Source organism: Fringilla coelebs (genome assembly GCF_963513975.1).
Source record: "Fringilla coelebs genome assembly, chromosome: 21".
Taxonomy (NCBI): Eukaryota; Metazoa; Chordata; class Aves; order Passeriformes; family Fringillidae; genus Fringilla; species Fringilla coelebs.
Window position 1 is genome coordinate 2,440,090 of NC_140047.1, and position 13,892 is coordinate 2,453,981.

Genomic DNA, 13,892 nt, shown 5'->3' on the forward strand with positions numbered 1-13,892 from the left:
AGGGGCCCTGAGCCCCGCCCGAGAGACACCGACGCTCGTACTGAGGTGGACAAAAGGCCGGGGTGCCCGCGGCACTCGGATGTGACTGGCAGCGCGGGGCTCGGCCGTGTCCCCGGGCGCTGCCGAGGCCATGCTCAGGCTGCGCCTGCTGACGTGGGATGTGAAGGACACGCTGCTGCGGCTGCGGCAGCCCGTGGGCCAGAGCTACGCGGCCGAGGCCCGGGCCCACGGGCTGCAGGTGCAGCCCGAGGCTCTGGGGCGCTCCTTCCGGGAGGTGTACGGAGCCCAGAGCCGGCGTTTCCCCAACTACGGCCACGGCCAGGGGCTCAGCTCCCGGCAGTGGTGGCTGGATGTTGTCAAACAGAGCTTCAGGCTCTCGGGCGTGCAGGACGAGGCAGCCCTGACGAAGGTGGCAGAGAAGCTCTACCGCGACTACTGCAGCTCCAGCACCTGGGAGGTGCTGCCGGGAGCTGCCGAGACCCTGAGCCGGTGCCGCCAGCTCGGCTTCTGCATGGGAGTCGTGTCCAACTTCGACAGCCGGCTGGAAGCCATCCTTTCGCAGTGCAACCTGCGGCACCACTTCGAGTTCGTGCTCACCTCCGAGGCCGCGGGCTTCGCCAAGCCGGACGGGAGAATCTTCGAGCAGGCGCTGCGGCTCGGCGGGGCCCGCCCCGAGCAGGCGGCTCACATCGGGGATGACTACAGCCGGGATTACCGGGCGGCCCGGGCCGCGGGCATGCACAGCTTCCTGCTGCGGGCGGCCGGGCAGGGCGAGGGGCCGGAGGTGCCCCCCGAGCACGTCCTGCCCACGCTCAGCCACCTCCTGGCTCGCATCGAGAAGGAGTAGCTGCGGTTCGGAGGGGTCCAGTGCTGCAATGCTGCTGCCAGTGCTGAACTGTCCTGACATGAGATTTCTTCCTTCCAGGTGGGCAGGGAAGAGCAGCAAGTCTGAGCTGCCTATTGAGCAGGAATGTTCATGCAATAAAACATTTCTGATGCCCAGCAGTGGAGCAGATGTGTTTCATGGCTCTAAAAACACCACAGAAGAAGGTCAGCTGTGGTGTCTTCCCCCTGAGTCACTGCAGAGGTTCATTCTGGGAGGCATGAGGTTTATCCCTTCTCACTCACCCCAGGGACATGCCTAAACATCCTCCAGTGCAAGTGGGGGCCCTGTCCCAGGGAAGGTTTGCCCACACAGAGCACCCAGGACACCCCTGCCCAGGCCCTGCACCCTCAGTGTACCCCAGCTTTGCCACCTCACCAACATCCCCCTCTTCCCAACAGTGGTAGGCAGGCAGGAGGTGCCTGCAGGTCTCCTGCTGTGGGCATAACAGCTTGGAGCTGAGCAATTTCACTTAATGAATTGCCAATTAACAAACTTTACTGATTTAGGTAGTGAGAAATAATGATGACCCTTTAAAGATTACTTTGAACCCCTTTCTCTGGCTCAACATCAGGCCTACACCTCTCTTTCCTCCCTGCCTGCTGCCATCAGCTCCCCATGTTTGTACCACATTACACTCAAAGCCCGCTGCCTTGGGACACTCAGTTTTGTTTTCTTTCTGATGGTCTTTGCTTGGTCCTCTGCCTGGACATGGCCACAGCCCCTCAGCATTTCCCCTCTCCCAGCATGGTTCCCCCACAGGGGACAGCCCACTGTGCTGTCCCTGCTCTGCAATGGGGTAGCTCCTCCCAAAAGCACCTCCAGCTGCATTCCAGTCAGGGAATCACAGAATCATTTAGGTTGGAAGAGATCTTTAGGATAGAATCCAGCTGTTCCCCCAACACTGCCTAGGCCACCATTAAACCATGTCCTCAAGTGCCACATCCACAAGGCCTTTTAAACCCCTCCAGGGCTGGTGACTCCATCACTGCTTTGGGCAGCCTGTGCCAGGGCCTGACCACCCTTCCAGTGAAGGAATTTTCTCCAAGATCCAACCTAAACCTCTCCTGGCACAACTTGAAGGCATTTCCTCTTGTCCTTTCAGCATTGCCTGGGAGCAGAGCCTGACGCCCCCTAGTTCCACCCTCCTGCCAAGGAGTTGTAGAGCACACTGTGTCCCCTTCCACAGGCCTCCTCCCTGCCATTTCTCCATCCATATCTCTCACTATTTCTCCTCTTTTTTTCCAGCCCACCAGCAGACTGGAAAGCTGCCTTTGGTGGGGCAGAAATGACACAATTCACCTAGGAGCAGCTGGCCCAGGCAGGCATTCCCAGACCCCTCAGCCCAGCACAGGGTGTTGGCTCTGGGACGAGAGCACAGTTGCAGAGAACACACGAGGACAGGTGTAGTGTGAAGGCAGGTGTTGTCTGAAGGGCCCTGGACACAGCCCTGCCCAGGCTCCCTTCCCCTGGACACTGCAGAGCACACACAGTCACACACGGCCGAGCGAGATGCTCTGGTGTGCCACGGCAAAGACAGGGAACACGGGCTCCAGGAAGGCCTGGCGGTGGGAGAAGAGGATGGTGCAGGAGTCGGGGTCGTAGAAGAGCAGCTCCCCCCCTGCAAAGTCCAGCAGGACCCCGATCTCTGCCGGGGCCTTGATCAGCTCCACGGGCTGGGGCTGCCCCGCGTGCAGGAACCGGAATTCTTTGTCGTAGCGTGAGAACACCCAGGAGGCGGCGTTGAAGCCCAGGCGGCCTTCGTTGGCAGAGCCCTTCCTGGGCACAGAGCTGTAGCAAACCCCCAGCTTGTAGGCACAGCTCTGCTCCACGCTGACCTTCCAGGCACACACCCCCGAGTGGAAAGGTGCGGTGGCCAAAGCGTTGGGCCAGTGGTCAAACCGCTCGGGGCAGCCCGAGTCCACCTTTGCTTTCTTGGGGCTGAAGGTTAGGGTTCTCTTGTCTTCTGACAGGCTGAGGTGGGGGCTCAGGGTTTTCTCATCGATGTGAATCTCCTGTGAGCCTGCAAGAGACGCCACGTGATGAGCACTGACGCAGTGGCCACCATCTGAAGCACCTGAGGCTGTGAGAACCACAAGCACAACCACCCTCTCCTCACACACCGCTCCTGGGGCCCCTCTGCCTCCCTGGGTAACAGTGCTGGGAGCTCAGGCTGGGTGCCACAGCTTCTCCTCTCAGCCAGGGCCAGAACAAGGCTCACCAGACACGTCTCCACCTTGCACTAAAGGCCCTGCTCATTTTCCTCTGACCCTGGCCTGACTCCCCACAGAACAGAATTTAGCAGGTTTGGCTCACCGTACTTTTCTTTTGGGAGAGATCCAAACCTAGTTCCTGTCCTTTCCCACCCCCACGGTGGGTGATCTGGACCTGGCTGCTCCTCCCCCAGCCTGGAAGCCAAGAGCCTGGCAAGACTGGGAGGGCTGTGTGCAGAAAACCCGCAAAGCTGGAAAAACAGGACTGGAGAGGGCCGGGCAGGGAAATCTCTTTCCTGCTACAAAGCCCCAGGTGTTGATCAACCTACCCTGAGGTGCTGGGAGCAGCACAGGGAGCTGGCACCAGGCTTAAAGCCGAGCATGGCTGTGACTGGACCTGGCTTAGCTGTTAAATAAGAGGGTGCCCACCTGCACAAACCCAGCCAGTAGCAGCCCAGGCTGGCCAGAGGACACAGCACCCACTGTGGGTCTGCACCGCTTCAAAATCATGGAATCACAGGACTGCAAGGTTGGAAAAGATCTCTAAGATCATGGTGCCCTGCCCTGGCTGCATGCTTCCCCTTGACACCCCCTGTGGGTCTGCAGGCTGTGGAACTGCAGAAGTGTGTCCCTCAGTCCCTAAACTGGTGAAGCAGGGGTGAGGCTGATGCCCAGAGGATTCATCTGCTCCTGAGGAGACCCAGTTCCTGCCAGCAGGTGCCCCTCCTTGCCCTGCCTTCCCCCACCCTCACTTTATTAATTTTAGGTCTTAAATCACCATGGAAACAGGGCTGGAGGGGTGAATCAGTGGCTCTGCCATCCCTGCCAGCATCTCTACCCCATCATGCCAGTGCCAGCTATTGCCCAACAACCTCTGCTCAGCATCCAGAGCACAGCATGATGAGCCCTTAAAGAACCAAAGGATGACCTCAACAGGGTCATCCCAGAGCCCAGACCTGATCCAGGATCCAGGTCAACATCCCTCTAGCAGCAAACAGCACCCAGCAGCAGCAGCAAGGCTCCAGGGCTCCCTCAGGCTGCACCTGCCCAGGTGCTCCCTGGCAGATGAACAGAAGCTGAATTATCCCTTTGCAAATCAGTGCCATGCACCTGTGCATGTCAGGTAGGAGTTATTGCAAGCAAGAGTGAGCCCAAAGAGGAGCTGAAGCCAGCACTTCCTTCAGCAGGAGCTGCCAGCCTCATTCATCTGATGATTTATTTCCCCAGACAGCAGCCAAAGCTGAGCTCTCCACAGGGCTCTGGGGCTGCCCACGCTGCTGGTGTGCAGGGCGGCTTTCCAGGAAGCCAAAGCTGCTCTGAATTCATAGAAAACACAGCAGCACCAGACTTTATCTTCCTCTGGCAGAAGGAGGGCACTAAACCTCCTGTTGTGCCACACACAGCTGACCTAGGGCTGCATCCTGGTGTCCATGTGGAGAAACACCACCTCAGTGACACCCACACCGCTCTGCTGTGGAGCTGCAGTTCCAGGGGAGCATCTGAGGGAGGGGAAGTGCTGGCAAAATAACAACACAGTAATTCAGATCAGCAAATTTTGCCCCTCACACGAGTGTTTTGTCATGAATAAAGCTGGATTTTCACACATAATTTGGATGAATGATTCCACTGGGAATTCATCTCGCCCCCAAGTCTATTTTCTCTGTGTCCTGTATCCATCAGGGAGGCCTTGGGACATGAGGGATACTGGGACAATAAATTCCCATGGTTAACAGCTCTGGGAAGCACATTTGTGTGAGCTGCAGCACATCTGGCTGCTTTTAAAAATCCAAGTTCCCATGAACTGAGATCCCTCCCAAAACGATGCCAGGAGATTTACATCATCTTGTGGTGCAAGGAAGAACCTGCCAACCCCAAACAGAAGTGATACAGAAGGCTGGATGCCAGGTGAAGGCATCAAAGGAATCATGTTTATTTTTGAGAGTGAAATAGAGGCCCTTTTGCAGCTGCTTTCCAAGTATTTTAGAGGTTATGGAATGAGCCATCAAGGCTTGGAATTTTCTGTTTTCAGGCAAATAAACAAGAAAGCCACCTGCTCACCTGCCTTTAGGAGAAGGGACCACAGAATGACACTTCACATTACTGTGTCTTAAGGCAAGCTCAGACCACTGCTGTTAATATTAAATCTCTAAGCCTTGGTCCAGGGTGGCCTGGGGACTGATGAGATCCACAAGGATACACCAGGCATCCCCAGAATGCAGTAATGACATGTGAAATGTAACCACACACTCAAAAAAACCCCAAAGAGAATTAAATTCCTGTGTAATAAGTGCAGCAGCACACCCACCACAAGAATCAAGTGCCCTAAAGTCATTACATTTCACAAGGATACTGTTGGGAGAGGAATCCTTACAAAAATTCTGTCACAGCAAAGAAAATTAGGGAAAGGCTTCTGCTTGACTCCACAGCTCTGAACATTGAGAACCTGCTTCACTGATTCTTTCAGGAAGATATTCTTCACTGAATGGGCTGTTAAGTACTGGAAGGGACTGCTCAGGGAGGGGGTGGAATGACCATCCCTGGAGGTGTCCAAGGCACAGCTGGACCTGGCAGTCAGTGTTCTGAGCTGGGTGACAAGGAGGTGATCACAGGTTGGATTGGATGGTCTTAGAGGTCTTTTCCAACCTGAATAATTCTGGGATTCTGTGACACTGTCAATGCACCACTGCAGGGACTGGCAGAGAATCACAGAGTGATTTGGGCTGGAAGGGACCCTGAAGATCACCTAGTCCCGACCCCCTGCAGGGACACTCTCCTCAACTGCCAGCACTCACAGATTCCAAAGAGGGAAATGAATCACAAAAGGAGAGCAACACCAGAGTTTGCAGTAGATAAACACATGATGGTAGTGCTTGATAGGCATAGACTCTCAGGCTAATACTTAAAACCATGAGAGTAATGAAAGCCTGTAGTGAAGACTTTGGAGATGGGCCTGGAAAGAGGGAAAAACTGGAAACAGCTCATCAGAATCACAGCAAGATGAGCAGAAATCAGAAGTTTGTACAGCAGCTTTGGAAAAACCATGCTAGGGATTGTTCACAAGCCATATTACAAAGGATATTGCCATCTCTGAGAAACAAAAAATGCATTTGAAATACTCTAACAACAGACTGAAACCCGAGTAAATGCAAACATTTCACAACCAGCCATTCAAGCACATCACAGCCAGAGGAAAAAATGCCTTTCCCTGCTTAACACAGCCAGCACCAACCAGGTAAACCAGTCCCAGAGCCTTCAGTGGCCTGGCAAATGCCTCCGGTGCAGCCTCAGCTGTACAGCAGGGGCTGAGCCAGAGCACCAACACCTCTAGAACCACCAGCTTGTGCAAGCCACAAGCTCAGCCTGTGATCAGAATGCTGCTCCATCTACTCACTGCCCCCTGCACTGGGCAGCATCACAGACACCGTCTCAAAGTCCCCAGCAGCCCAATGCTAAATGTTGTGAAGAGAGGTTTCTGTGACAGAGATTGCCACAGCAGCATCAGCTTCACTGCTGTCACCCAGAGACTCAGGAAACAGCAAAAGAAACCACACAACATTAAAGCCACAGAGCTGATAGAACACACAATCTTTTCAAACTCCAGCTCTTCCCTGAGCTCCTACATCTCCCACAGCTGCTGCTGCCTCCCTGAAAGGGCTCCAAGAAACAAGCAGGGGCTGGGAGAGCAGAGGGGCAGGACACAGCATGAGGAAGTTTGGACACAGCACAAGGGTGTTTCTCTGGGCACAACACAAGTGAGGGTGCAGGAATCCCTGGAGCATGAGAGATCTGAGCCAGACACTGACCTGTGAGGCAGCAGAGCACAGCACAGGCCCACAGTCGATGCAGCAGTGGACTCTGAACACAGCTCTGATTAAAGTTTAACTTCAGGGACTCCTGTGGCTCCAAGATTCCCTCTGCCACCTCCGTCCTAGCAAAGGAAAACAGGAGCTGTTTCAAAATACAATGATTTATTGTGCTGGGAGGTGTTTAAAAGATTACAAGGAGGTATGGCAGAGGTTAAAGAGGAGCTCTGGCTGCAGAGAGACCACGGTGTGGGTGTCTGGGCCAGCTCTCACCCTGAGTGATACTTTCGGTTGGCTCTGCTTATGGCTCCTGGTGAAAGGGCTGCAGTGTTGTAAAACACATCCCAGCAGCCTGAGTCAACAGCTCCTCACTCAGCAGACACAGGGTAAATAAATGTGTCTGAGAGCAGCCATCAGGGTACCAGGGGAGCACAATGAACATGCAGAGAATCAGATTTCCCTCTACTGCCAGAGCCCCACAGTCTGGGCACAAAGGTTTCACCCAGCACAGAGCCAGGGCTTTGCTGGTTCCTGTGGCCTGCAGAACTCCTGGTTGTGAGGACAGGCTGTGGCACAGGCTGCTGGGGATGTGCTCTGGCACACTCCATACTCTCCACAGGCACAAAGACCCCCACAGGCTCTCTGGGCAGCACAGTGCAGCCAGGGCCAGCACTCTCACAGCATCCACAGAAACAAATTACTTAAATAAAATGAAATAGATTAAATAAAAACACAGGTGCTTCCTCAGGAAGGGCAGCCCAGTGTCAGTGATAGGGCTGTTGGGGACACTGGGACCTGCACCTGGCTCTCCCTGCCCATGCAGAGCTGGGGAGATGCTGTGCCAGCCACCCCCTACATGGAGCACAGACCATCCCACCTCCTGCCAACAGCCTGGCACGGGCCTGCTCCATCCCCCAGCAAGCCCTGTGGTTTTCTGAGGAGTTGCAGAAGTTCTCCCATAAGCAAGGACTGCTGATCTGGGAAAGCACATGGAGCATCTCCAGGTGCAGCACAGCACAGGGAGCAGAGATAAGAGGCCACACTGGCATCTCTGTGCTCTGTCCTTGTCCACAACAAAAGCAGCACGAGGGACAAAGGAGACATCATGGGGTGCCTGAATCATGGCACACAGCACAGGAGCTGTGGGGATGCAGGTGTGGAACAGGAGCAGGGAAAGCTTGGAGCAGGGTCAGAGAAAGGACCAGGAGCAGCCAGGTACTGACCTCTCGAAGATCTCTTGTTCTGCACGCTGGGGACAAGGAGAGAAAGAATCATCAGAGCTTAAATCCCCACAGAAGACACCCCAAAGACAGCACACCCAGGACTTGGGGAGCAGCATTCCCCTTCCTGACCCAGCGAAGCCACCCCTCACCCCAACCCCAGCCCTGGGAAGCAGCAGGAGCATCCAACATCCATTTTCTTCAGCTGCAGCACTTCCTGACTCTGAAAATGAGTGGGAATGGCTGAAGGCAACACATTGCACGTGTGGCTGGGACACTGTCTGCTGCTCCCTCTGTCCCCACCTCACTAGGGCAGGCTGCAGGAACAGCCTGTGCTCCCAGCAAACCCCAGGGCTTTCAGCAAAGGAGGGAGGCTGCAGAGGTGACCTCATGGTCAGACCCATTTGTTTCTGTACCTGCTGGGCATGAGGCACTCTCAAGGTACAGCAAAGTGATAAGAAAATACCTGATCCCTGCTCAAATCCAAGCAGTGCACTTTGCATACCTTCAGCTTTCCTGTGCTATGGAATGTGTTGATTCCAGATAGGCACAAGTACCAACACTGACAGCCCAAAGTGGAGAACACATGAACCCCTAATTCCCTTCCAAAAGGAGAAACTGAGGGTGTGGCTGCCCTCTGCCACAGGCAGCTGATGGATCCTGGTCTCCAACCTCTCCTCTTTATGGTGCAGCTACAGCCCAGCATACTGAGGTGCTGGGGCAGGATAGGAAGTGCCTTTCCCACCAAAGGAGCATCTGCCCTCTTTCCATGGGATTGGGTCTGTTTTCCAAGCCAAACTGCTGTTCCTCTCCTGACAAATTTACACGTGGGAAGGCAGAGGTCCTGCTCACATCTAAAATGAGAGGAATCACTTGGGTGAACCCAGATGATTCAATAACCAGAGAAGGAACTGAGCAAGGGGAAGGACAGGCTGTTTTGCACAGCAAATATCCCTAATAGACCTAAGCCAGGCAACACAGGGGACTTTCCAGAAGAGCTGCAGGTGTTTCCAAGGGTCAGTTTTCATTAAACTAGGCACTAGAAAGCTGGTGACACAACTAAATGTTGTAAGCTCACAACCCAGAGCTGTCCTGGCTGTCCAGCCTAAGGGCAACTACAAGCCCAGAGTTTGGACACCTGAATGTGGGTGGTTCTGGACCTCACTGCAGACAAGAGCAGGATAGGGCAGAGTAGATGGTCTAGGAACCACGAGAAATCACAGGGGCTTATCAGGATCAGGTCAAGGAGGTTCCCTGAGCCAGACCTGCAAATGTCTGTAAATGGCCTGCCCAGAGAGGTGGTGGAGTCATCATCCCTGGATGTGTTTAAAAAAAGCCTGGATGTGGCACTGTGTGCCAGGGTTTAGTTGAGGTGTTAGGGCATGGGTTGGACTCGATGATCTTGAAGGTTTCTTCCAACCTGGTCATTCTGTGAATTCTTTATGTCCTGCCCACCTCTGCCTCCCTGCTGGCAGCACAGCACCTGCTGAACTCTGCACTCAAGTCCTGTAACAAGAGGTGCAGGTCAGCTCTGGGCTGCCTGACTCACAGTACTCACCAGCAGGCCCTGGTCATCCAGGTTGGTGATCATGTCCACCAGGTAGGTGCGGAGGGCACCCAGCTTGTGCAGAGCCTCTGTCCAGTGCACCTGCTGGGTGAGGATGCTCTGGTGTGCCCGCTCCTCCTCGGCGTGCACCCTCTCCAGCAGCCGCTGCTCCTCGTTCTCACAGGCCTTGCCCACGAGGAGCAGCCTCTGCACCACCAGCTCCCGCGCCGCGCTGGCCGCGCTCTGCCAGGCAAGGACACAGCAGGAGCATCAGCCCTGCCCCAGCCCCGAGAGGAGCCCCAGCTGCTTCTGCCCACGCTCCTGGGGCTCAGCCACTGGTGCTACTCCGTTAACTGAGCCCACCTGGCACTATACCAGTCCCAAACCTGCCCACTGCCTCCTCAGCCAGCCCCGGTACCTAAGTGACAACCTGTGAGGGACCAGAGTCCTGTCCCTCAGCAAATCTCCAGAGATTCACTGTGGGTGAGAAACAGGAAAACAGGCTGAGACAGCTGGGGGTGCTCAGCCTGAAGGAAAGACGCCAGGGAGAACTTACAGCTCCTTGTAGTGCCTAAAGGGGCTCCAGGACAGCTGGAAAGGGACTTGGGACAAGACGGAATAGCCTCCCACTGCCAGAGGGCAGGGTTAGATGGGATATTGGGAAGAAATTTTCCTTGCAAGGGTGGTGAGGTGCACAGGGTGCCCAGAGAAGCTGTGGCTGCCCCTGGATTCCTGCAAGTGTCCAAGGCCAGGTTGGATGGAACTTGGAGCAACCTGGGATAGTGGGATGTGTCCCTGCCTATGGTAGATGGTTGAACTGGGGTCTTTAAGATTCCTTCCATTCCAAACCTGAGTCTGAGATTCTATGATTCTATCACTGTCCTTTGTCCTCATCCTCAGTGACAGCAAGGAACAAATAAAATAAACCTAGGAATTCTAAGGCACTGATCCTAGTAGGATGCTTGACTGTTGTACACTCACACCACTGTCTGTGCACATTTTCTAGGCAAATAAAGCAGGAATTCCCGGCACACCCTGGCATTCCATTTCCACAGCCGCATCCCGACGTTTCCCCCCCGGGAGCTGAGCATCCCTTCCGGGAATGGCGAGCAGAGAGCAGGCAGGGCCAGCCCCCGGGGACTCACCTGGACGCCCTGGTCTTTGGCAGGCAGCACCTCGTCCACGTGCCGGGCGATGGCCGCGCTCTGCAGCTGGATCCGCTCGCAGCGCTCCACCAGCTTGTTCTGGGGCACGGAGCAGCGCGGTGATGGCTGCGGGGCTGGACGGGGCCCTGCACCGCCCCACGAAGAGCCCCCATCCCCACGGGGGACCCCTGAACCGGCCCACACCCCCCAGGGCCCCACACCGCCCACACCTGCCGGGAGCCCCTGGCAGAGCCCCCGTCCCCATCCTTGGGTGGGCCCACACCCGCCAGGGGCGCCTTCAGAGCACCCGGCTCCCCGTGGGAACCACCGGCACGGCCCCACGCCCTGCCAGGGACCCCACACACCCCATGGACCCCACACCCGGTCTGGGACCTCCACACCCTGCCAGGGACCCCACACCCGGTCTGGCACCCCCAGTACGCCACACACCCCAGGGACCCCACACCCGGTCTGGGACCTCCACACCCTGCCAGGGACCCCTGTGGCCCCATACCGCCACCGGCACCACCACACACCCCCGGGGAGCTCCATATTCCCCCAGGGACGCTCATACCCACCCAGGAGCCCTTTAAACCCCCCGACACCCCCGCACTCCCGGCCGGACCCCCCGTCCCGCCGGAACTCCCCAGACCCGCACGGCCCCTCTGCTCCCACCAGCCCCGGGCTCCCCTCAGCCGGCCCGGCCCGGGGTCCCTCCGCTCACCCGCAGCCGCTCGGCCCGGGCCATGCTGTGCCCGCACCTGCCGCGGGGGCGGCGGCCCCGCCCGGCCGCGCTCGGCGCTCCCGGCTCGGCTCCGCCCCGGCCCGGCCCCGCCGGGAGCCGGCAGCGGGCGGCGGCACGGGCGGGACGGCGCCGGGGCCGCTGAGGGCGAGGGTGAGTGCGCGGCGGGGCCGGGCCGGGCCGGGCCGCGGGGCTGCCCCAGCGCAGGGACGCGGCTCTTCACAAACCTTTCCCCACAAATCTTTCCCGAGGGCTGCCCCGCCTCGCCCCTGCCAGCGGCACATGGCACTTGAGGGGCTACCTCGGGATGCTCCATTTAACCCCACAGGGACACCCCCATCCATAGAGACCCAGGATGCTCCCATTTAACCCCACAGGGACACCCCCATCCATAGAGACCCCGGATGCTCCCATTTAACCCCACAGGGTCACCCCCATCCATAGAGATCCAGGATGCTCCCATTTAACCCCACAGGGTCACCCCCGTCCATAGAGACCCAGGATGCTCCCATTTAACCCCATCAGGACCCTCAAAAGGTCACCCCCATCCACAGAGACCTGCCAGCACCACTGTGGGGTCACACCCAGCTCCAGGAACCCAGGATGTCCCCTATTCTCCCCAAAGCCAAACACCCTCCTCGAAGGGATACTTATTCTCCTGTGAGGACGGGGCAGCTCTGCTGGGGTCCCTGTGCTGCTGCTGTGGTTGGTGACATTCCTTATCCCAGGGCACAGGTTTCACTGCAGAGCCTGGACTGGTGGAGGCAGCAGCATGGCTTATTTTTCAAAAGCAATTCAGTAAAAAAGGTGTTTGATTTCTGTCAAGTGATGGATTTGGGGGGAAGGGAGGATAAGGACATCCTCTAGCATGAAACTCGGGTTGCTGGAGGTGTAGCTTGGTGTGGATCAGTTGTCGTAGGATCCCTGAGTTTTTAGAGCTTTGTGGTGGAGCAGCTGATGGATAAACATGTGTTGGGATACACTCAGCAAAACCTTGGATTAACATCCTGCCTGAGCGGTGTTCTCATCCAGGATGCAGAAAAATCTCTTTCTTTCAGTGAAGAAGAGGCAGGAGAACAGTGAGACAGGACAAAGCTCCCACCTTCCCTGCAGCCTCCCCCGGCCTCGGGCAGCTCCCTGTGAGCAGATGTGCAGGTAGGATGAACATGAACTATGTGCTGGTTGGAAACAGTAACCATCATTAAAAACTCAGAATTCCCGCCTTAGGTTTTCCTAGAGTCTTGTTTTGCAACTTCCAGAGTTCTCCCTCTGTCAGAGAAAAATCATGTTCCTGATGGACTGAAATGATTGGGGCACTCGATCAGATTGAAAGAATAAATTGCCAAATTAACACAGCCCCTCAGCTGTGAGATTGATCATTCCTCACATCTTTGGAACATGCAAACTCATGGATAGAACAGCAGGAGATTAACTGGGTATTACTAATTGCTAATCACAAAGGCTGTCAGGGTAAAATTAGAAAGAGAATTTTGTAGAAACCTTTTGCTCAGTGCTTCCAGGATTTGGTTTTTGCTTTTTTTTTTTTTTTGTGGGCAGAACCTTCAAGCAGTTTTTTGCTGGAAAAAGCAGGTTGGGTTTTTTCTCCCTAATTTTGATTAGCAAAATGCTGCAGCCATGGAAGATGGGCATGCCAGCAGAGTAAATCCAATTAGTGTGCCTCGAGCTAAGCTGCAGGCAGTTATTGTCTGTGACAATTCACTGTCACTGAGACTGGTTTCTGCTCGGTCTGTGAGGACATGGGGGAGGTGCTGCTCCCACCTGGCTGGGTCAGCTGGGTCTGGCTCTGCTGACCTCTCTGGGGAGGGACCAGCCTGGCCCCAGCCTGGCCAGCAGCTGTTTGCTGAATGCATCTGGGTTATCCACATGGTCTTGCCGTGCCTGGAACTGGTGTATGGACATGGAAACTCTTCCCAAAGTGTTCCTCAGCCCAGGGAAAGATCACTTCAAGTATTGCCAGGCTGCTCACTTGAGCTGGGGCTGGCTCAGTTGAGCTGGGGCTGCCTGTGCCTGCACTTAGTCCCACCAGTTACTGTATGAGCTTCAGTCTGAAGGTGTTTGTCTTCACCAAGCCAAACACTGGGATCCCCAGGGTGTGTGGAAGTCCAGACCAGATCCAAGAGCAAGAGGAGGTGTAAAGAGTGACAGGCAGCAGCTCCATCACTGTTGTGGCCTCACCAAGCTTGGGCATTTTTAAGCTCAGTGTGAGGTCCCAGTGACCTCACCCTGCTGTTGGCTCTGCTCTAAGCTAAAGATTCCACTCAGGACCTCCAGATGTCCTCTCCTCTTGAGGTTTTCTCCTTACCCTGAATGTAGTTAGGA

At 55.9% G+C, this 13,892-nt stretch overlaps 2 protein-coding genes across 2 annotated transcripts; one reads left to right on the top strand and one right to left on the bottom strand.

The window, feature by feature from the left end:
- The first annotated feature begins 118 nt into the window (after positions 1–118).
- On the top strand, positions 119–998 carry HDHD3 (haloacid dehalogenase like hydrolase domain containing 3). The gene has a single exon (XM_084219753.1). The coding sequence runs from the start codon at positions 131–133 to the stop codon at positions 845–847; it is 717 nt and encodes a 238-aa protein (XP_084075879.1). The 5' UTR covers positions 119–130; the 3' UTR covers positions 848–998.
- A 1,378-nt stretch (positions 999–2,376) lies between these two features.
- BSPRY (B-box and SPRY domain containing) lies at positions 2,377–11,558 on the bottom strand (the record flags this gene model as incomplete). Its single annotated transcript, XM_084219850.1, has 6 exons — positions 2,377–2,906; positions 6,900–7,024; positions 8,123–8,148; positions 9,678–9,908; positions 10,811–10,909; positions 11,535–11,558. 6 exons carry the CDS (start codon positions 11,556–11,558, stop codon positions 2,377–2,379), a joined length of 1,035 nt encoding a protein of 344 aa, XP_084075976.1.
- Positions 11,559–13,892: the final 2,334 nt, after the last annotated feature.